This window comes from Acyrthosiphon pisum, chromosome A2 (assembly GCF_005508785.2).
Source record: "Acyrthosiphon pisum isolate AL4f chromosome A2, pea_aphid_22Mar2018_4r6ur, whole genome shotgun sequence".
In the NCBI taxonomy this organism is placed as follows: domain Eukaryota; kingdom Metazoa; phylum Arthropoda; class Insecta; order Hemiptera; family Aphididae; genus Acyrthosiphon; species Acyrthosiphon pisum.
This window is the reverse complement of record NC_042495.1, coordinates 5620346-5642845: the sequence shown is the minus strand read 5'-3', so window position 1 is coordinate 5642845 and position 22500 is coordinate 5620346. Positions and strand designations below refer to the sequence as shown.

The 22500-nt window shown below is 28.7% G+C and overlaps 4 protein-coding genes across 10 annotated transcripts in view; 2 read left to right on the top strand and 2 right to left on the bottom strand.

Moving 5' to 3' along the window:
• The window catches only part of LOC100167299 (ornithine decarboxylase 1), a 24600-nt gene extending 17449 nt beyond the window's left edge, over positions 1-7151 (bottom strand). The window contains exon 1 of the mRNA XM_008180243.1: positions 6869-7151. The gene's annotated coding sequence lies outside the window, so the exon portion shown is untranslated. The remainder of the gene's footprint in view (positions 1-6868) is intronic.
• Positions 2045-5067, top strand: LOC103307861 (zinc finger MYM-type protein 1-like). The gene is made up of 6 exons (XM_008180268.1): positions 2045-2165; positions 2354-2440; positions 2523-2617; positions 2728-3244; positions 3338-4133; positions 4314-5067. The coding sequence occupies exons 1-6, from the start codon at positions 2045-2047 to the stop codon at positions 5065-5067; spliced, it is 2370 nt and encodes a 789-aa protein (XP_008178490.1).
• Positions 7152-13227: 6076 nt separating the features above from the next.
• LOC100165266 (cyclin-J) lies at positions 13228-16761 on the top strand. 2 transcript variants are annotated; one of them, XM_001944245.5, is made up of 6 exons: positions 13229-13813; positions 14171-14293; positions 14379-14550; positions 14620-14895; positions 15673-15829; positions 16245-16761. In XM_001944245.5, exons 1-6 carry the CDS (start codon positions 13811-13813, stop codon positions 16399-16401), a joined length of 888 nt encoding a protein of 295 aa, XP_001944280.2. In that variant the 5' UTR covers positions 13229-13810; the 3' UTR covers positions 16402-16761. The 2 variants fall into 2 exon arrangements, with proteins under 2 accessions (XP_029346779.1, XP_001944280.2); XM_029490919.1 differs by lacking the exon at positions 14620-14895 and having other exon boundaries at positions 13228-13813.
• The window catches only part of LOC100169354 (tRNA pseudouridine synthase A), a 7998-nt gene continuing 530 nt past the window's right edge, over positions 15033-22500 (bottom strand). For 4 of the 6 annotated variants that reach the window (XM_029490915.1, XM_029490916.1, XM_029490918.1 and 1 more), the window contains exons 2-7: positions 22225-22423; positions 21997-22163; positions 20976-21243; positions 20788-20888; positions 20419-20719; positions 17932-20099 (exon numbers count right to left, since the gene is read on the bottom strand). In XM_029490915.1, the coding sequence (XP_029346775.1) occupies positions 19862-20099; positions 20419-20719; positions 20788-20888; positions 20976-21243; positions 21997-22163; positions 22225-22423 (1274 nt within the window). In that variant the 3' untranslated portion in view covers positions 17932-19861. Of the gene's footprint in view, positions 15351-17931; positions 20100-20418; positions 20720-20787; positions 20889-20975; positions 21244-21996; positions 22164-22224; positions 22424-22500 lie in introns of those variants that run through there. The other 2 variants (XM_008180239.2, XM_008180240.2) reach the window with 2 other exon arrangements.

Genomic DNA, 22500 nt, shown 5'->3' with positions numbered 1-22500 from the left:
ATGCAAAGTGTGATGTAAACGTTAATATTGTTTTGTTATTTATTTTAATTTAGTCACTCAAAAGTCTGAGGTAAAAGTTTAAATTGTATTTTTTGCTAATAAATTATAACATTTGTAAAAGTAACAGTCATGTATATTATTGTATACTATTGTCAAAATTATGAACATTGCAATTTGTTTAATATATTATTTCGACAAAACATTTAAAGGCTCGTTCAAACAGAAAGCGGGCTGCCCTCGCGGCTACTGTACCGCACACCATGGTAGCGGGTGCCGAGTAGCCTGCTCTCTTGTATGCACGGATATAGATACTACGGATATAATATCTATATCCGTGCTTGTAGGTAAGTGGTGGTCAATGGACAATGGTCGTTCGATAATTTAATATTTGAATGGCTATCAATTATTTGATTAAGTTGATAAAAGGTTGCGAGCGTAGCGAGCGCAAAATTTTATAGTGGGGATTTCTGGGGATTATTGAGCGTAAATTTCGAGATTTATGATATTTTCATCTGGCAACACTGGGGCAGACGCTACTAATGAACCGTAGCTTAGCTTTGTACCCGTTTAATGATGCTTCTGCACTTCGTGTCTAATGTTTATTTTTCGTTATTTATTTTACGAAATAAAAAAAAGATAAAACACACTCGTAATTTATATACGTGCTAACTGTACACGTAAATGGCGCTTGAATTGCGCAGGAAACAATAGTGGCGAAATCTCACTAAAAACGTGCACTCCTGCAAACATACGTTCATTGATATATTTTTAGAAATCGTTTAGAGATGAACTGTGACAGATACACCTTGAAACATATTCTAGACAAATAAGAGATACCATTTACCAACCATCACTCGGACATGATATTATTACAGTGAAACTTCCACATATAACGAACCTCCATTTAACAGAATTTTTAACGAAATATTTTCGAGTACTAAATCAAATTAAAACCAAGTTTATTTAATTCTGTTTAACAAAATTGTCCGCAATACGAATTATTATTATGTAATATGGAAGTTTTACTGTATATCATGTTTATTGTCTAGTTGGTTATATAATAGGTATAAGTGTTTTTAATTATATTATATTTCACGACGGAAACTATTCAAACAAATTACAATATAGTTATGTAATTATGCAGTGTGTACCTATTCACCGAACAGCTTTATAATAATTTATACCTATCTACTTTAGAGGTGAGAAAAATAAACGAAATATATATATTAAAGATATTATATCTAATTTAAAATTAATTTTGGTTTATCTTTTACTGCCCACACATCCCCAGAGTCGGACTGGCCCGGACCGCTAGTCCGCAATTGCGGACGGGGCCCGGGCTTAATATTATGGTAATTGGGGCCCCCTGGTTTTGTACCTACTAATATTTTTATTACTCGTTAATTCGTAGAGTAAATAGAAATACAAAATAAACATTTTTCTTTTTTTCAAATCTGGAAATGTATTTTTGCTTACAATTTTGAGATGTTAATTAATTATAAAAATAATAAAAATTATCATTCTACGAATTTAATAGCCGTCTATATGACTATATACATACAAACAAGTATTATTGGTTATAAATAGTGTAAAATTGTTGAGATTATTAAATAATATTATATTATATTTATACGGGCGTATGACTTGGTAATCACTGATTGTAACTGAATTATTCTATTTTGGATAAGAATTGTACTCGGGCACATGAAGGCCGCAGCCCGCAGGGTTATAAATAGTTTGTAAAGCCAATAATATGTTTTTATAAACAAGCCGTTCTAAATTCAGAATTCTAATCTATGATAAATAATTATTAATATCATAATCAAATAATCAATGATACAAATTACGAAAATAATTTATTGTTCAACAACGTTCATTGTTCATTTATTTTGTTTTGAATATGTTTATTTGTGCTCATGGGCTCATGGTATTTAAACTAAATTAAAAGTTTTTAATGCTACATTGTCTGTTGAGATTATTACTTCTTCGTGACGTCTTGTAAAGTTGTATCTATTAACTATTATTATTTTAACTGTAATTCGTGATGTATAAAAGAAAATACAAAGCTGGTTCAGAAAAAAGAAAGGAAAAAGAAAAGCAGAAATTGCTTAAATGTGCCTATGACAAAAGTCAAAAAAAACTTAGTTTTTCCTCAAGTGTGAAAGGTAAGAATATTTTATTTTATTTTCTAATATAACTAGGTAGTTAAAAATATAAGACTAATATATTAATAGTCACTATCCATAATATCACTATACAAGAATGAAGAAATATAAATTTTAAAGTTTCTTTTTTGAATCTATAAAGTATTATATAAATATTAAACCTATATATGTGTGCTTACAATTTTAAGATACAACCGAAAGTATGGTTTCTACTGAATCACAGTCCATTGATATGAACCCAATTTCAAAATTAGCTACTTCTACTATTACCACAAGTAATTTATATTTAAAATTTAATTTTTGAATTTATAAAATATTCTAATATAAAATCTAATAAAGTGTGTTTTCAATTATAAGATACAACCGAAAGTATTTCTGATATGGAGCCAAATTCAATATCAGCTGAATCTACATTAACTTCTAGTAGCTTAGCATTTTTATTAGACCCGCTAGTAATGAATCAGTAGAAATCAAATTAGCTTTTTTAAAAAGTCATCCCATTCAACCTCTTGTTTTAAGTAATGATAAACTTCCATTTGATCCTCAAAAAATGTATTATCAGACTTTAAGTGATTCTCAAAAAGTTCAGCGCAAATGGTTATCTTATTGTTCTTATAGTAAAAGAATATTTTGTACTACATGTATGACATTTTGTCCACGACGTGAAAATATTAGCAATTTAGTAACTGGATTAGAAGTCTTAAATTCGAAAAATGTTTATGGTACAGTTAAAAAACATGAACAATCAAAAACACACGGTGAAGCAGTTTCTGCTTTACTACAAGCTAACTTAAACAAAAATATTGAGAGTTGTATTAATATTAATTTAAGGGAAATTCATTCCAAAGAAGTAGAATTTAACCGTTTGGTCATTAAAAGGCTCATTGATATAATAATGTTTATTGGTAGGCAAGGATTAGCTTTTCGTGGTAAAGATGAAGCAGCTTATAGCTTAGAGGATAGGACTATTAATCATGGAAATTTTTTGGAACTAGTATTGCTTATTAAAGATTATGATGTTGTATTGAATATGCATGTTAAAAATTGTATTGAGTTAAGTAAAAAACGTAAAGCTGGAGGTAAAAAAAATAATAATACTCTTTCTCAGACCCGTGGTAGAGGATCTTGAGTAACATTTCTATCAAAAACATTTATAAATAAAATTGTTTTAGTTATTGGTAATTTATTACGAGAGAAAATAGTAAATGAATTAAAAGAAGCCCAAAGTTTTAGTATTTTAGTAGACTCGACACAAGATGTTGCAGTATTAGATCAGCTGGCTATTTGTGTTAGGTATGTTTTAAAAAACAATGTTTATGAAAAACTTTTAAAATTAGTTGTGGCTTATGATTCTAGTGGAATTGGTTTGTATAATTTAATTGCAAAAGAATTTTCTGAAATAGATTTAGATATGAATAAAATTGTAGGTTGCTCTTTTGATGGGGCATCTAATATGAAAGGTGTTTATAATGGCTTGCAATCACATTTAAAGAAAAATGCGAATCCTTCATGTATATATACTCACTGCCTGGGTCATGTATTAAATTTAGTTATGGTAGATTCATCAGAATGTTGCAAAAATGCTGAATTTCTCTTTGGGTTAGTTCAACAATCAGCTACTTTTCTTTTAGATTCTCATAAAAGAATGAAAGTATGGTCAGATTTAACTAAACAAACCCATAAAAGTCATGATAAACTTAGAAAATTGAACTTGATTGGAGCAACTAGGTGGTGGAGTAAGGACAAGGCATTATCTTCTATAATTCAGTTTAACGAGCCTAATGTCAAGGATTCCCGATTTTTGTTATTCTTACATTTTTTATTGGAAATAACTTCTAGTGAATCAAAATTTGATGCAAAAACTAAATACACGGCTCATACACTTTTACAAAATTGGTCAAAATTTGAAATTATTTTAACTGCAGCTATTTACCTTGATATTTTTACTATAAGTTCTCCTGTATCAAAGTTTTTACAATCACGCTCATTAAATTATCTAATAGCTTTTAATATGACAACAAATTTACTAAATCAAATTAAAGAAAAAAGATATAATGGCGATGAAATATTTAATAAACTTATTTCTGATGTTCAAAATTTTATAACAAAAATTAATAAGGAATTAGAATTAAATGATATAGATTTTAGAATAAAAAATAAGTTTAGTAAGAATTCTGTAAGTAGAGTGCCAAAAATAAATAAAATGCCTGGTGAATTAGCATCTGATGAAAGACCTGACGTTTCCACAGAAAAAAGGTTTAAAGTTGAAACATATAATTATATCCTTGATATTATGATTAATAGTATGGAAAAAAGATTTGTTAGCAATTCAGAATTACTTAAAGATTGTATTTGCTTAGACCCTAAAAATTTTAAAAATATTAAAAGTGGTTTACCTGAAAACTCACTATTAAAACTTTCTGAATTGACAAAAATAAGTGTACATGTTTTAACATCTGAACTCCAACAATTTGCAATTCAATATGATACAATAACTAAAAATTTTAATGATACATTTTCAAAAAATGATCTATCTTTTGACAATGACTCCAACTCTGAATCAGAACTAAATATTGACCACAGTTTGGAATGCAATACGTGTAATAATTGTTTAAGATGCGCTTTTAATATTTTGTACGAAATTGTTCAACAATCAGGCTCTTTTAATAATATATACTTGGCATATAAATTTGTTTTGACATTACCATGTACACAAGTTACATGTGAACGTATATTTTCCAAAGTTAAAAACATTAAAACTAAATTAAGATCATTAATTTCTCAAGATATTATGGAAGCTTTGTTAATGATAAATATTGAAAGAGATTATGTTGTTGATAAGGAAATTGTTGTAAATACTATTGCTAAAAGTTCAACTGAACTATCAAGGTTATTGATTTGAGATGTTATTCATATGTATTGTCCAATTTGCTTTACCTACCTTTTATATCTTTAATATTAATTTAAAAAAATGTATTATTATAAAAATGATGTACTTATTGACATTTGTAAGTTGTAATTAAAATAAATATGAAAATATGACACAATTTAAATCGGTGTTTTTCTTTATAATGTTTAATGTCACAGGTGGTGTAGCCAGTGTAGGGGCTACGCCCCCAGTGGCGTAATTTGGGAGTTGGATACCTGGATAGGTGGGATATCCCCTGTCTGGTAATAAAAACAGTCCGATGGGTCTCTTGTATATAGTAAATTTACTTCGGGTCTGTAGAAAATGTCTTAGTATTTGAGAATATACTCAATATAAATTATATATTAGAAATAAAGTAAAACCAGTTAATATATCGAATGATTAAATTTTAGTTAGGTACGTATTTTTTTCTGGGCTAAATAAAACATTTTCTATTTGTCTGTTGGGGGCCCTTTTTTGTAAATCGCGGACTGGGCCTTTTCGAGCCAGTCCGACACTGACCATCGCTAAAAATGTAGCCTACTATATACCTATGTATAGCTAACAGCTTATACAGGTTACCATACCAGGTTAATATTTTGTATTACTTATATTATAGTATTACGTTAACTGGGAAGCTGGTGATGTATAGTAGGTTATGGTCTACCAGTGATACAAGGGGTTATCCTTTAGTGGGGAGTTGTGATAGATGGGGATAACTCGTACTTCTCCACATGGTGAAAAATACTACCCCAAGCACTGTGATATATTAAATATTAATTAATTGTATACCTACGTTTACATATCAACTTATGATAACAGTTGTAACGAACATTTCGAAAGGTGCGCTGTTCCAACAAAACGTCAAAATTAGTATTTTAATTTTTAATCTAGAGGAAATAATACACAAGGTTTTTATTAGATGCTTACGAGTACACTATTAGACGTCACACCCGTACATAATATGTACAAGCTACAAATCCATCAGACAAATAGAGAACACGGAAAGATTGAGTTCAGCATATTTTCCAATCTAATTTTCATATCAAAGTAAATTCGCTTATTATCAAACTTAAAGATAAGAACATGATGTGTTCACATTTCAGTTCTTGCGTTGATATTTACAATATTTAAATTATTAAGCGACTTATGAGCATTTTTAAATTATATACTCGTTTAAAAATTAAAATATCGTAAAAACAGACGTCCGACGTTAGAACATAGATAATTGTTCCTACCTTAAGTTTGATAATAGGTCAATTTACTAAACTATTTAAGCTACCAAAACATAATTGAAACTGCTAAACGTATATTTTAATAGTTCCTATTTTTTTTTAATAAAGTATAGTAACATCATTGATTAAAATATATAAGCATTGTATATTTAATCAATGGTAATATGGAGAACACACATGCGGGTGAGACGTCCACTCGACTATTTTTGTTCTTCGGAGTAGGTAATTCCTACATTTTTGCCAAAAATGAAAAAAAAAATATTATGTGGCGTACTTACCGAATGATGAAAAATATCTAATTATATTCTGTTAAATTTGATTATATTGCATTTAATATATTAAATAATCAAGCACCTTTGAAAAAAATATGTTGAATTTATTTTTTTAATTACCTACCTACTGAAATATTTTGCAAGAATTTAACAAAATATGTTGGAATGGACAAAATGATATGTTAACTCAGGCCGTGAGATTACGTTCATTGTTGTACACTTAACAGCAATGACTGCAGGTAAAAATAGGTCAATAAATTGGTAATTATTTAAAAGAAAATTACTTACAGAAACACGACTCGGTTCAATTTGCAAGCAACAGAAAATGTATCCAAGTATACAAAGTTAAAAGTTGCAGGAAAAATACTCTTATAAACACTTAAATATCAAAATTTTAACTATGGATTAATGAACCTATAGGTACGTGTCATTTATATAAAAAACTTATTACTACGTACTTATTTAAAAATATAAATAATTTTGAATTACATTTTCATACTGGATATGTAGTTATTAACTAATATAACCAATTAATAATATTTATATACAAACCTATAAAAAAATATACGGTTAGGTTAGGTTCAACAAATTAATATTTATATACACGATTCTGAATGATGAAATAAATGCAGCGTTGCCATACCGAAAAACATATATATAAACAAAGATATTATTGTAACGTATGATTCAAAACGTATGATGTTTAGTGCAATCAACCATTCAGTCATCGTAAAAAAAAGCTTGCCAAGTCGGGGACGGCATGTACAAGTGTCTTTTTTAATTTAGTGTTAGAAATGGAAAATTTTCTGAACCGGAACGCATTTTTCTTTGTGCGGATGGCCACTTCGCACAAGTGAAATTTTGCACATTCAATTTAATTAATTTAATTCTATTTTTCTGATATTTTTTATAAATTCACAACACCACTTGTGTGGTTGGGCTTATTGTAAAAAATAATACTTAACAGATTGTACAATAAATTATTAGATTAAAAATAAAAAAGGTGGGTAAGTAGATGTCACTCTGCTGTACAGTAGGTTACAAGAGGGTCACTGTAAAATAGATGATATAAAATTTGAATTCAATGATAAAAAATCATTGTTTACGAAAAACAATCCTGAGCGGAGATGGTGTGTCACTTGTCAGTGTGGATATTTTGTATTATATTCATACTGTTATTACTTACATATTAGTTATTAATAAGTTATTATTAATACAGTAGTTGAATTAATATTAAAAAATTACAACAAAATAACTAAAATCGTTATTCTTGTTTATTTAATATGTTATTTAGTCCAAATTTGAACAAAAACTATGTTTTTATACTTTTAAATTTTTTGGTTACAGAATAACACGCTTACGTGGAACCTTGTTTTAAATTTTCAATCCTTAGCCACGACGTTCGAAACGCATGGAGACGTGTGTTCGAATCACCTAGTGTACAATCCACTTAAAAGTTGAACACTATACATTTTTAACTACAAAATCATTTAACATTTTTTATTTGATAAATGTTTTTCAAAAATCGAACTTTAAATGCTTATAAAAAGAATTGTTTAAAAATATTTTGAAAATGTTATCAAGTATATGAATTTATAAAATAAACATTAAAACATATTATGATATAAATTTAATGTGTACGATTATTTGTTTTTAAATTACATGAATTTACACAAATGTAAGAATTTGAACTTTAAACACTCATAAAAATTTAATTTCACTTACTTATAGACATTTTTTTTGATAAAGGTAGACAAACTTATGAGGAATCTTGTAAGACATTTTCAAATCTTAGATTTAAAAATAAAAATATTAATGAATTTTTAACTCAAAATAATTAAGTAAAAATTTAATAAAATGATTTGAATTTTAAATGCTCATAAAAAAAAATTGTGGCTATGGATTTTTATTATTTTTCATATGTCATTGAAACAAATTATAATACATACCTATTTTATATTTTATATTTATACAAAGGTATTAAGAGGACGTCATACCCGCATGTGTTGTCTCCTTCTAACAAACGTACGACCTAGCAAATTTTCGTTTGCTAGTTTCAATAGGGTGCTGTCATTTTTGATTTTAAAGTGAATTGACCAATTTTTATCAAACTTTTAGGTAACAACATAATCTGTGCCCTCTCGTTGGTTTTTTATGATATTTTAATTTTTAAGTGAGTTAACAGCATGTAAAATATTAATGTTTGAAAATGCTCAAAACTCACTTAAAAATTAAAATATCACGGCCCGTATTACAGTAGTTGAACTCAGGTTAAACTACCGAATTCGGCTAGAAAAATCAGTGGTTCAAGCGTAACCGAGATTTAAACTATGATTGTAAGACAGGCCCTTAGGATGTTTATGGCGTTTATGCATAGATAATGAAACATCATTTTTATATTGTATGTCATTCTTCTTAAATTTTAGAATTCAAAGAATAAAAATATTTTTTTTTTATCATTATATTTACCTACCGCATACAGGTGCTGTTCACGCTAAACAAGCGTGTCATTCATGCTTTTACAGATATATACGACTGACGAGGTGTAGCCTGTACTCTGTAGGCAATCGCAGTAACCAGTCAATATATCCGCAGATAATTTAGGTAATAATTAGGTAGGTATTAAATATTGTTGTTGCTGTCACTCACAAATCACAATTCATGCGAATACTCTATAAATGTATAATCTATTAAAAATGTTCACCGTATACTGTATACCATAATTGCATACTATTTATAATACATATTATTATTTTACAATTCCGTATTTTATATCATATTTGATTGTTTAACGGTCGAGTAAATTGATATTTTTGGGCACATGTATTTGTATTCATTTTTTCACGTTTTTAAGTTGATAAATATCTTAATGACCCTAAGGTTAACACGGAACGAAAAACTTGATGTCTACCCTGAGTCCCTGACACCCTATAATATTAGTATATTGATATTAACCTTAAGGCGCCTGATGCGGATGCCATTTTGTCCTCAAAAATACACCCTGGGGGAATAACGATACCGCCGTGAAGAATCAACCATATTTCATAATTTTTTTTTTAATCGCTAGAAGGAAATATTCTACAGCCTCCATCGATCTCTATTTTTCATTATTTTATTTTCAAACTTTATAATATATCTAAAAAATACAAGATAAAAAGCATTTTTTTTACAAATTTTTTAATACAATTATTTGAAATAAAATATAAAATCAGAGATCGATGCAGGCTGTAGGAAGTCTTCTTCTTTCAGATAAAAAATTATTCATCAAAATCCGACAATTCTACAAAACTTGAGAGTTATTTCCGTAAAGTCATTTTTTTCGACATAATACACCCTAACAATCCCCCTTATATAGGTATCGGGTAGTAGATTAGTGGAAATTGAGGTGACAACTAAAATATAAAATTTAATTTTCAAATTGTATAGAATTATGGAAAATTTGAAAAACTGGCACTGGGACCCTTAATGTAATAATATTGGTAGGCGGAAAAAAAGCCCACGGAAAAAAAGCCCAAAAAAAACCTAACGGAAAAAAAGCCCAGAAATAGAAATAAAAATGTGAACACATGTATACTCTACTCCTAATTAGTAATTACTAGGGTGCAGATTTATATGTATTAAAAATTCAAAAATATGTACATATATATGTATTTAATTTTTACCATTTCTAATCACCATGTATCTATAGGCTATAACAAAATATAATAATATATTATATATTATAATGAAAATGATCATTGATCATTATAAATATGAACACAATATGATATATTAAATATACATACATACATACATACTACTATAACAGTTAATAATCATAAATAATAATAACTAGTAAAATATAATATACTCAACTATTATTATTAGGTTATATTTGTATTTATTAATACTTAACTATTAATCATATATTATAACTATCTATTGAAAAATTTAAATGTACCTATAATAGTAAATAAATAAATAAATAAATATTAGTATGTATATATATAATATAAATAATCATTACAGTATTACAGTTGAAAATTGACTGAGCTGCTGTGACTATTATTATTATTATTATTTTTATTCTATGACTATTGACTATAATATTATGTTATTATGCATTTATGCACCTACTACTATTGTATTATGCTTTTTCAAGCTATTATTGTTGTAATTTTACAGTCGAAAATTGACTGACGTTTATGATTATTATCTGCTCTCTAAATATATTAAATTACCTCAGGTTTTGTAATTTTTTATACATTTTAGTATGTATATACCTAAGACTGATGTTTTTTGACTATTAACTTATAACATAATAAATTATGACGTATACATAATACTGTGTTCTGGTGTTCATATTTATATTTTTATTTGATTTACAATCTATATTTAATACAATTAACAATTAATAATTAATTTCATTATAATATTATATAAGCGCATGTTTTTTATAAATTTTCGAATGTTAAATGTCTGTACGGCTATACTTCAGCGCTTCTCAAGTCTCAACCGTGGCCCCTTTATATCGAATGATAAATAATCAAATCCTTCCCTTTTTTTTATTAACTAAGTAATAAATGTCTAAATATTTCAAAAATTTTTTGTTTAATAAACTGTATAGGTAGTTAAAACAAATAATTAATTAATTTTTTTTTGTTTAATCTCGTTCTATAGGTTTAAAATACAAATAAATATTCCTTGATTTAATCATTTTGTCGACACGTGCAAATGTACAATTGCTTAAACCACTACAGTTAGTGTACAGAAAGCATATTGCATATAGTACCTATACAATGCAGCAATTTTAACATTTTTAATGTTTAGTTATCATTTAAAAAAATTTAAAGTTGCACAATCTCTATATGTGTGACCTTATTCTCCGCATTAAGTTTATACTTTTATAGCTAATTATATTTAAGACAATATTGTTTGTTAACTATTAACTTATAACTTAACGTTCGACAATCAATTCAACCAACTCGCGTACATTTTTGTCATAATTTATCCGTCTGTCACTATTATTTAATTCTTTCCTCAAATTTACTTATTGTACACCTAGTATAGATTTTAAATATATCAATAAAAAAAAACACCGCTCTTTGTTTAAAAGTCCGGCACCACATAAATACATAATACAAATCACGTGATTTATCAAACCTCCTATATATATATATTATGCAGGCTACTGCAAATACGTCATTAGATATTAATAATATATTATTCGAACTTGTTTCTTCGATGTTGATGCTGTAAATTGTTTTCGTGCGGAAAACTAAAACGCACTAAAATATAAATGCATAATGTATCGCCACGTGCATGTCCTCTTTAAGCTTGTGTTGGGAGGGGAGTGATGTTAGTTTATTAGTTAGTTTTGCCAAACGCGCATTACGAGTTGACACTGCACCATCGCTATATACTATTATGATACTATATAGTATATATAATATAAAAGCGGCACTGATTTCCTTTGTTCGGTTACCCGGTAACTAACAAGTGGGAGGAGAACTGGTGCAGAGCAATCGCACTGTGTACGATCCACGTCTTAGCAGACCACCTGGCCAACGTAACTACCTACCCTCTATGCTGAGGCCCCAGGCCCAAGACCATATGTATAAAGACCCGAAACCAAACAAACTATCGTGATTCAGTGTTTTCAACACCCAGCCGTCTCTCGACCACCTGTTGCACCTGCTCTCGGGCTCTCCACACACCCCCCCCCTCATCACTGGCGCAAACAGATATACCTACCCCAGTACTCTCTCTGATCATACACAATATATGAACTAAGCCTACCCCCTAGAGCGACGTGTCGCAACTCGCAACTATGTATCGTAAAGCGTGAAACGGTGGATTCTAAAACCGTGTTTTTATTTCGATTTTGATTACCTACCTAGTCCGTGGTGGTCGCAACCCTAATCCATAGAGTAGTATCCTACTCTATGGCCTAAATCCTAATCACACGCAGTACGCAGTACCGTGGTGAATGGGTTATTTGGTTTTCTTTGATTCGCGTATGTGAACAAAGTTCACGGGTGACGGGTGGTGCTTTAGTGGAAGAGGTTAGGTGGGTAGGTGAGGCTACTGAAGTATATTAATATGTTATGCACCTCACCGATCACAATATGCAATCGCGTACGTCAAGACTTTCCAAAAGTCGTGTTTGGCTCGCGTCTAAAAATAAACTACACACGACGGGCGAGTATTGATGAGACGATAAGACAAAAGTTTCCCTCGCAGTGCAATCGCATGTACCCACCGTACAAAATATAACATAATCGTCGTGTATATTTTACACGCGATCCCATGTATCCTATACATCATGGCGGATTCGTAAAAATACATCTGGAAATAATCGTCGCGGTCGTCTAAACTCGGATGTAAAACCGATAGTTTCGCGTTATCTCCGGCGCGTGTACGGATACCTGCCGCGACCGTGTAACGTGTCGTACCTACAATATAGATCAGTTTTGTCGAGGCAATGTTAAATAAAATTATATATTGTGATAAAATAATAATATTGTGCCGCCGTCGCAAATCGCAATCACCACCGCCACCACCATCTTCACCACCACATCGTGTACCTGCGACCTGCCGAAAACACGATAGACGATATTATCTAATTATTATTATTATTATACAATTTATATACACTTTTGTGCGGCAGAAGCCCCAGCAGCAGCTGGACGGGCTCTCGAACCGGCGGGGGTACGGTATCCGACGTCGACGACGGGGTACGACGGCCTACGGTGCCGGGTCGTCCGCCGCAACAGCAGCAGCACTTCGCGGCCGTCGTCGTCATTCGTCAGTAGTCAGTACTCGACACCCAGTACTCGTCACTCGTCACTCGTCACTCGTCCGTCGCGTATTGTCGCCTGCAAACGGTCGGCAAGGGATCTCCACATACCCCTCGAAATATATCATCCATATTATCCGCATTCCCGAGTGACGAGTGTGGTTTTTTTTTTTGAATTTTCGTTCATAGGACCAGCAGACGGACGACGACGATTCGTATTTAATTATAATATTATAAATATACCTACCAACGTATTGTTATTTTTTGTAAACCGCAATAAACACAACCGCTATTGCATCGTTCTTCAACATTGGTCTCGGCAGCGGCTTATTCGACCTAAAAATCGAAAACTTCATATAACCACTTCGGGGAAGTTTGCGGTCAGCTGCAGCAGGACCATAACGTGGCCGGGTCTCCACCACTGCCAAGCATAGAGCTTACGCGATAATACTATGGTGAGTGAACGCCTCCCCTCGACAGAGGATCGTGGAAGTTTTTGATGGCTTTTTTGTCCCTGATCAAATGACGTGCGTCGTCTTTCAAGTTTGAAAATAATATGCTTACTTGACGTTGTGTGTCTTATTTTAGAATTATTGGCTGTCACCAAAATCAAACAATATTATTATTAACGATTTGCGGGCAGAGACAGTATTGAGTTTTTCATTTTATTTTAGCGGTTTGCTTATATTACCATATTATACTGTGTGCTTGCATTAGTCCACCAAAACATAATAATATTATCTTATTAGTGTTGTGTAGTTTATTTTGTAAATAGGTAGGTAACCCTAAGACTAATTCAAAATTTGTTTCAGGCATTAAATCATCAAAGATATACAGATAAATGGTGGGAAACAGAGTACAGTGACAACATACACTCATATTTACAGTACCATGAAGTTAAATGGAGGATGGTATATGGAGCCAGATCGCCACAAGTAATACATAATAATATACCTAAAGATATATATTTAGTATTTAGTCATTATACCTAATATTATATTATATTTTATCAATATTTAGATTCATTTGCGACCCGTGTTGTTAAAAACCATTAGAAGTATAGCCAAGACATGTGAAATTTCAAATGTATGTGTTCATTTAGCCGTCACTCTGATGGATTTATTTATGGATAACCATGATCTAAAATTTGATACTATCATGCTAGTCTCTTTTGCATGCTTAACATTAGCTGGTAAGTGCCGTTATTACCATTTTTAACTATTAATATAAAAGGTAAATTACATTAATTTTATTTCCATAGCAAAAATTGAAGAACATTGCTTAAATATACCAAAGTTAAAAACCATGCAAAATGTCATTAGTAAAGATGTAACAAACTCCCATTTTCGTAAAGTTGAGATGAAAATTTTAATGTTTTTTGAGTTCAATGTTGCAGTACCTACAGTTGCACATTTCATTGAATTTTATAAAGACCATTTTTACTGTGATAATGATTTTTATCATAATGAATTTGCATGTATTTTAAAAGATAAATTCAATAATATGATAATTTCATACCAGGATGTGTCGTTGGAAAGTTAGTATTCAGTATTGATTAAATTTATACATATTTTATGATTTACTTATCGTACAATATTATTTTTAAATACTTATTAGTTATTATACGTTTTAAATTTGAGAAGTACGGCTTTGGGTTACTTAAGGTTTATTAGCTTTTTAATTTGAATGAAACTAACACGTGGTCTTTAATTAACTAATAATTACTACAGGTACGTTTTAGTACACGAATAGATCTAAATCAATATCATTAGTATGATAACCTTTACATTTAACCTATGTTTGCTTCTTATTGGTTTTACTGAGTTAACTTTAATATATATGATTGTGAATCACATATAATGACATACAATGCAATTTTTAAATATATTACGTTGTTCAATATGAAAACTCAATGGTGATCTGTCTGTCAATCAAACAGCGTACCACACCTCTCGTTTACTGTGATGAGCAGTCGTAGCAGGTTCCCTCATACTGAAAAAAAAATATATTATTCTAAATTTAAAGATCCATATCAAATTCTTATTTTATATTTCCAGTGATTGGAAAAATAGTTTATTTAGAGTGATGATTTTATGTTATTTATCTACTTTCTGTACCTTAAACAAGTAGTTGGCCCTAGAAATAAAAAGCTAAAACCAACCAATAGTTAATTAATAATTAACTATTTAGAACCACCAGAGATGTATCTGAATTTATTGAAAATTGTATTAATCAATAATCATTCATAGTTAAATGTGTTGTGTGAATATATTTCAAATATAATATTATATAATATTATGTTTATGTGTTTCAGGCATAAAACTAATATCTTATAATCCATCAATGGTTGCAGCGAGTATTATTTTAACTACTAGGCACACATTAGGATTAGTACCATGTTGGACTGCACAATTACGAAAAGTGACGGGATACTTAAAAAAAGATCTTGTGCAGTGTTGTTCTCTATTAGGGTATTTTTTTTAATTATTTTTATTATACATTTTATTTAGTGAATTTTTTATTTTAACATGTGTGAGGTTGATGTTAGGTTTATTGTTTTAATAAACTGGACTCGACTGGTGCACGAAAAAAACTATTACAAACAGGACATACATTTTCTATACAACATTTAATGTTATTATTTATATTTATATTTTTATTATTGGTTTTGTCAATTAGGATTGGTTTTGTCAATTTGAGATTTTTATTCTATTTTTATTATGCTAACCATTTAAATTAATGACTATATTTATTTTACTTCAATAAATGGTACAATCGTAATTAAATATAATTTTGATTTTAATTTTTCAACCACCATTTCTATCTTATGTTTTTTTTTATTATTGTCATTAAATTGTAATTACTAATTAAAACATTGTTTTACAGAAGAAATGTAATGCAGCACAGAAAGCTTGTGCCTGTAGATGAAGGATATCTTAGTTCTTCTCCAGGTTTTCAATCTCCAGTTATCATGGCAAGTAAAAAGAAAAGAAGTCACATTGATGTACCAAATGTAATTTTATCAAAACGAACAGCATTCTAAAATTTTTACAACTGTGATAAGTTATCCTACAAAATTATTCCTATTTTCCTAGTTGTGTCATTTCACAATGCCTATCCTAAGTTATTTATTTGTTTCTACTATTTAAAAATATATTGTGATATTTATTCATAAAGCTCAATTTATTTTATGAGACTGAATTCTGTTTTGTTTTATTGGGTAATTTATAATTATTATTTTTTTTTGTTGTTATAAACTTAAATTTTTATTTATTTATATTTAATTGTTTGTGTAGATAAAACTAGTTAAAAGTGTATTCAATCATTTATTATGCAATTGTTGTCAAAATTCCAAAAAGGTAGATTGAATATAATTGTAAAATACAATTATGTTAACTAAAAATGCGTTTACTTTTTCATTGATGAACTTCCTCTAGTGTGTAATTTAAATACTTGACAGTGTTTTTTTTTAGCCAACCATCACCATTAAAAGTTTAAATACTGGAATGAATGAATATTTAAATACTTTTTAAAATTATATGCTTCTTTATTCATAGATATGATTTAAGAGGACGCTACACCCGTATGTCTTGTCTCTGTCTTACAAGGGTGTAACATACCAAATTTATGTTCAGCAGATAATGTTTAACTGCGTTAGTTTAAAAATTAGAGTGAATCGACCTATTACAAAACTTGATGGTAAGAACTACATTATCTGTGTTCGTATGGTTCAATTTGTCAGCAAATTATGTGTATATTCAAAATTGTCTTACTATGACATAATGAAATCAAGTTTCATAATAAGTCAATTCACTCTTGTTTAAACTAACAGAGATAAACGTGATCTGCTGAGCGTACATTTGTTATGTTATGCACTTGTAAGATGGAGACAACACATGCGGGCATGGAGTCCTCTTAAGGTAAAAATAATTTAAACAACATACTACCCATGTTAAAATGTTATTTGATATACCTAAACTTTAAATTATTTTGACTATTTTAATGTACCTATACATATTGAAATTTCTTTTTATTTATTAAATACATTTTAAATTAAAATATTAATATAAATACCACAAACAAAATATAATTTAAAATGTTGACACCAGTTACTTTACCTGAGTAAATTTATCTCTCATAATGTAATTAAGAATAACTTATAAATAGTATTCATGCATATATTAAATATAATTTTTTCTTTGTTATATTGATCATCAAATGTCGAATAACCCAATTAATATTAAATAAATTATTTTTAATTTATTAATTTCAGTTAGTAATTACATCCTTGAATTAAAACTGGGCAATGCACATCCACAATAGGAAATTATTATTACCAACTGAATTATCATAAACAAATAATAATAATTGACTATGAAATAAAAGTATGTTTAAGTAATTTGAGAATATCACAAGCAACATAACATTTTATAGCTAAACCTCACTTAAATTTGATAAAAAATATAAATTTAGGCAAGTTAGTTAAGCTTAAAATATGATAGATACTATAGTAGTACAATATAATGAAAGGTTTTTTTAAATATTCAATCTAATAAAAAAAATTGAAAACAAGTAACAAAATACTTATTATCATTTATTTTTGATACATTTCTTACAATTTGAACATTATTAAAAATAACATTGATTACAAATATACATATAAAATTTACCCGAAATCATTAATTACCAACATCCAGAAAATTGCAATAATTCAAAGAGTATATTATTTAATATTTATACATTATATTTTGTGACAATTTAATTTAGTTAGGAACATTTTATGTTTAATCATAAAAAACAACAGTTATACTCCTTACAGTTAATTTTGTTATATGCATATTATATAATAATAATTAAATATTTATAAAATATAATACATTTCAATTCAGGTCAATAATAATATTAATCAGTAATTGATAGTTAAATTATCTTCTTGCAGTGGCTTAGAAGGATAGTTACTTAAGAGAATGAAATTATATCAACAGCAGGAGAAAAATTGAATGTGAATTTTACTTCATTTTCAGATCTGTTACATAGTACATACATTCCAATGATATTTGGCACACAGTTCCAGAATAAATTGAATTTCTATGTTCAGCAACTCGGTACCAACTATAATTGGTATAATTATATAATTGGATGTAATTATATTTTATTCTCAAATAATTAAATAAGCACTTGTTTTGAATGCCCAAAATAAAGGTTCTGGGAGACTTGTTTTTGACACGGGAAAAGTAAAAAATAAATGTCACACATTATCTTTTTTCATAATTCCCAATATTGTAATATTCTTTTTATATTAGGAACAGATATTTATAATTTATAATGATTTTAAATGTGAATTCAAATTTTATTAAAATGTTTTCTAATTGTTTTGAACATCTTTCAAACTAATTATGTAAATCTCTTGAATTTGTATTTTAGCATATTTAGAACACTTATTTACTGAGATGGCTGCATAAAAGTATTTGATATATTTTTATTGTATTTTTTGGTACTATTCCTGATCGTTGAATTGTTGAATACTGACAGGCTAAGCATATACATGCTCTTAAGAATTTTTAACAAAATCTTGCTGTCCTCAGTAAAAACTCACATAATATGATATTATCATGTAATAAGTGACAAGAGTAACACAAATCATTTAAATTTGTATCTTTCTATTGATATAAATTTATGGTACTTAACCCTTTGGCAACATAAGTTTACACAGAAAACATTAAAATATGGGCTGTTTGATGAAAATTGTATTACTGAATTGTTGTGGACTGCAAGGTTTTATTTAAATTATTAAGGAAAATGCATGGAGATATTTTGTCTGTAATATATCAAATATTCAACAATTGGTGGACTAGTCCCAAGGAGTACCTACCAAAAGATAATTGAAACAATCTTGTACCCCCATCCAATTCTGAAAACGTGACTAAATAAAAATCAAGGTACAAACATGGATATTTAAGTCAAAGTACTTAAATTTAAAAATATTTGGAACTCATGATTATGTTGTTTAAAATATAAATAAAATAAGAAGTGCACATATAATAGGGGCCAATATAGAAATTTCAAATAAAGAAATTATGAAGATTGTATGAATTTTTTTCACTTTTCAATGACAAAATGGTAGGCTGACTTTAGAGCATTCGAAATCAGTACTTCTAATAAAATTGAGGAATTACTACGGTTTCCATATTCAGCTACTGTTTACCAATTATTATTGGGATGAATTAAATTAGGATCCTACATGATCCAACCTTAATTAATGTGGTTGTTTTAATACATTTTTGTTTTTAATTAAATTGTTTTAATAAAATTATCAATTACTAATGCTATTGATTCAAATTTAAAGTTAGAGTTATTGTTATTATTTTTATTAATAATCTGACGTATAGTTGAATTTGATTTATTTCACACTAGATGCTACCATTCATTAATAACAATTATTGTATATTTAAATCTATACTAGTAATAATGTAATACACTTCTTTCTTAATCAACTTACAAACTTAATTTTTTTCTGAACTCATTGCTTGAGCAGCATCTGCAAGTGTAGAAAGATTGTCAGGTGGTACTTCTCCATTTGTATCAATAGCATGCTGTTCCTCTTTTTCGATTAATTCAGCAGCTGCCTGTAAAGATGCTAATCCAGGACTATTTATTTCGTTAACATCTGTTCGCAAGTGACGGTGCTCTGTACGTACTTCAAATGTATGTAATGGTAGCTGTTCAAGCCATAATTGCATACTAGAAATAAAGACTTAAGGTTCATTTACGTGTCATAACTATTAACAATCTTGTCACAATAAGTTGTTACACATTGGCATAGATTAAGATTTAAGGGTCTTCGAGCATTTCTATAGCACTAGAAAATTAATTTTTTTTTTTCAATTATACAATTAAGTGTAAATGTGATGTACAAACACTTTAAATAATACATAGTAAATACCTAGAGGCCATGAATCTAATGATCTAAAATCGAATATTTTATAAAAAACATTCTTAATAATTCTAAAACTATTGACTAATAATATAAAAACTTAATAATATTTTTGTCAAAGGATACGAGCTTTCTTCTTTTTCTACTTTGATAATAGTTGGTAGTATGTATTTAGCTCTAAATTCAGATACTTGATCATTGAGCTCAACAAAATCCAAACGCTCATGCATACCATCATTACCAAATTTTCCATTATATTTATCATAATGCACTTCTTCCAATACCAAGCCTAAACCTGGAGCAATAGGTAAATCAAGACGATCAGGTTGCCATGCACGTTCTATCACATCATGCTTGGCTACACCACGGCATATAGCAATAATAACACCAACCATTTTACGAATCTGATGAAGCATAAAACTTTGTCCTAAAACCAAATTAAATATAATATAAACACTCATTCTAATAATAAGAAAATGCTACTATAAATATTACCTCTAACATACAATGATATTAATTCAACACCATCTTTTTCAAACGGTTTATCACAGTAAAAACTAACCATGTATCTTTGTGCACTTGGATCACCTGGTTTTCTAAACAATTTTAATTTAAAATCCAAATTTATAGTTTCTGTTCAATGAACTTATACAATTTATCAATTTACCATATTTTGCACTTACTTTTTAGAAGTGTAATTGTGATAGTTGTGGCATCCTAAGAAACTCTTAACTACTTCATTTATTCTATCAATAACGGTGGCATCAATCCGATAACTAAAATCAATGGTAGTTTCTGCTGGTGCAAAAGCAAATGTTGGACAAGTGTATGAATATGTTCGACCATCACAAGAATTTTTACTGTTGAAACCTTTAGTTACTCTTCTGATGTCTAGAACTCTAATTTGTTCTGGTAAAGCTGTATTAATAACTTGTTTATCTACATCTTCAGCTGGAATGGTTAGTAAAATATTATTTATAAACAGATTTAAATTGAATATAATTTAAATAATTAGAAACAGGATTTAACTTATAATCAGAAAAGTTACAACTTATGAAGTTATAACTGTTTAAAATTATAATTGACGGAATTGATAGTGCATTTTCTTGGTTTAAAACTAAATAGGTATATATACTTAATTTTTATTTTTATTTTTCACCACCTGGCTAGGATGTAGTAGATTTTATTATAAAATAATAATTTTCATAACACAGTATGAAAATATCAATAAATTAACGTGTTATATTTTAAGGAAATAATTAATAAAATGTGTGGAAATTATTCATTAATTAACATAACATTGCAAAAAATTCATAATCCTAGAATTTTGTTTTTGAAATTTTTGGGTACATGAAACAGATTACAGATTACAGGGGGATATTATGTAGTAAGTAGATCTTTTAGGTATAATTTGAAAACAAAAATTCCTACGTTTCAAAATATAGAGATAGTTAAGATTATATAAATTTGTTGATAATAAATCATTGTAGTAAAGTAATTTATTTATAAAAACATACATAAACATAGGCAGGATGGAAAGCCGTTGTATTGTGTGTGTTTATAATATATTTTATTCATCAATAAAAGATGGCAGCAGAGGAGTAGTATTGTTCAAACAGAGCCTCATCTGCTGTCAGTAAAACAAGGGGAAAAAAAGGGTGGAAAATTGCTACAAATTATATCGTAAGTATTAAAAATACTTACGTAATAAAAGTGAAATTATTTGTCGCAGAGCAGATACTCCTTTGTCAGTTCTAGCAGCACGTTGAAATTGCATGGTTTGAATTTGTTCAAAACCCTCATCAGTAATTAAATTTTTTGATTTTAATGCAAGCAACAATTCTTCTTCAACCGTCTTGACACCCTTATTTCTATAAGTAACAAAAAATGTATGAATTCATTTAGTATTGACAAATAATATTTTATAATTACCTCTGTAAACCCAAATATCCTAGTCCAGAGTATGCCAATAATATGGCACATTTTTTTCTTTTGACTCTTGGTTCTATGCATAGTTTTTTAGTTACAATATTCTCATCATCCTCTGAAAGCGGATGCTTCTGATTGATTATTGGATCAGACACCATCGTGCGGACAGAGAATAGAGTTGCTCCAAACGATGTTCGACAGACTATTTCAAAAATTAACAATATCAGAATAATTAACTCAGTAGGTAAATATATCGCTCATATATATATATAATTTATT